This window comes from Impatiens glandulifera, chromosome 6 (genome assembly GCF_907164915.1).
Source record: "Impatiens glandulifera chromosome 6, dImpGla2.1, whole genome shotgun sequence".
NCBI classification, from domain to species: domain Eukaryota; kingdom Viridiplantae; phylum Streptophyta; class Magnoliopsida; order Ericales; family Balsaminaceae; genus Impatiens; species Impatiens glandulifera.
This window is the reverse complement of record NC_061867.1, coordinates 6,621,443-6,623,355: the sequence shown is the minus strand read 5'-3', so window position 1 is coordinate 6,623,355 and position 1,913 is coordinate 6,621,443. Positions and strand designations below refer to the sequence as shown.

At 41.5% G+C, this 1,913-nt stretch overlaps 1 protein-coding gene across 1 annotated transcript; it reads right to left on the bottom strand.

The window, feature by feature from the left end:
* Positions 1–473: 473 nt before the first annotated feature.
* Positions 474–1,622, bottom strand: LOC124943028 (delta(12)-fatty-acid desaturase FAD2-like). Its single transcript, XM_047483596.1, has one exon. It carries the CDS (start codon positions 1,605–1,607, stop codon positions 474–476), a length of 1,134 nt encoding a protein of 377 aa, XP_047339552.1. The 5' UTR covers positions 1,608–1,622.
* Positions 1,623–1,913: the final 291 nt, after the last annotated feature.

The window sequence follows — 1,913 nt, the reverse complement described above, 5'->3', positions numbered from 1 at the left end:
TTAAAGACTCAATATGTGACCAAATACTATATTAAAATTTTATATTTTATAATCGGATTAAGTTACTCAACCCATGTGGAATGCCTATAAATAGTTAGAATAAGTTTTTTTACTTAATTTTAATCATACACCGAACTATTTTGATTGATAAAGCAGACGAAAAAAATTACATTCGATTAGGACGGTTTAGTTTCTTAGTTTGGTAGTGTGATTATGAATCAAAATAGCATTATAACATATTTATGATGAATGCCTACATGCTACGGCTGATGCACATGATTTCAATAACTTGTATATATTTCATAATATGATATCATAATTTTACTCATCCATGAGCAAATAGTTACATATAATACTTGTTCATTCAAATTTTAGATAAAATAACTTCATTATACCTTACCCTGCAGTAACGAATGAATCGATCAAACGTCATTTATTTAATATTTATTTAATTTAGATGGAAACAACAACGATCAATCCTGACCATAAATCTTGTTCTTGTACCACAAGACTCCTTTGTTTGCGCCCTCATCTTCATCGGCCTCCACATAAAGACATTCCTTGGTTTCTCTCCATATCGAACTCATAAACGAAGTCCCATCAAAACAATAGTATTCTCCCAACATAGGCTTTATCGCCTTAGTCGCTTTCACCGCATGATAATGCGGCATGGTCGGGAACAAATGGTGAACAACGTGAGCATCCGTTGCATTATGGAACATCTTGTTGAAAATCCCGAAGTCTCTATCCACGGTCGATAAAGCCCCTCTCAACCAATCCCATTCCTCCGACTCGTAATGAGGCAACGACGGGTGACTGTGTTGTAACCATGTTACCACCACTATATGAACATTCGCCACGAGAAGAGGCCCTCCGTAAACACACATCACCCAACCGATTCCCCTGGCCAAGGCGAGGCGGTAGAGAAGGAATACGACTGAAAGAACGCCCATGTTCGATACATGTATCAGAAACCTCTCCTGCTTGGTGTAAATCCAGCTGTAGAAGTTGCGAACTAAATGCAAAGGCCAACCCATGGTCATCAGGATGGCGATCTTTATGGTCCGGCCAATTGGATTGTCGGCGTATTTAGCGAGGTATCCCACAGTTTCCTTACGTTTGGGGACGAAAGACTGGTCGCGTTCGATAGAGTTGGTGTTTGCATGGTGCAGGCGGTGGCTGTATTTCCAAGTGAAGTAGGGGACGAGGAAGAACGAGTGGATGATGAAGCCGACTGTATCGTCGAGCCATTTGTAATCGCTGAAGGCTTGATGGCCACATTCGTGAGCGATGACCCAAAGGCCGACCAGGGTGATGCCCTGGACGTAGGCGTAAATAAGCCAGGCAAATCCTGACAGGGCAGGGGGTCCCGGGAGGAGATGGATGTAGGATGTGGCGACGTAGTAGATGAAGGACGCTATGAGGAGATCGTATACAACGTAGGAGAATGAAGTGATGACCGATCTTTGGAAGCAGTGTGGGGGGATTGATTTCTTAATCTTGGCTAACGTAAATGGCGGTTTCGAGGATGGGGCTCGATCGAGGCCGTTCGCTTGTGCTTTAATTTGGTTCGAAGGAGGATCAGACATTTGCCCACCTGCACCCATTGCTTAACAAACGTCGACCTGCATGCATGCAATAAATATATAATAATTAAGCTTCGATCCATTCAACAAATTAACAATACATACATCACAAACACAAATGATCGATAGATGCCGTTCATGTTTATCATTGAAAATGAATAAAGTTTGCATGTAGTGAAGATTGATTGATTGATAGATAGATACCTGAAGAAGAACAGTTGATCAGAATTCCTTGAGAGAGAAATAGAAGCTGTTTGAATTGCCAATCCGGTTGCAATGAGGCCACCATTATTTAAGCTTATGGAGGGAGGAGTACTGATGAATGTC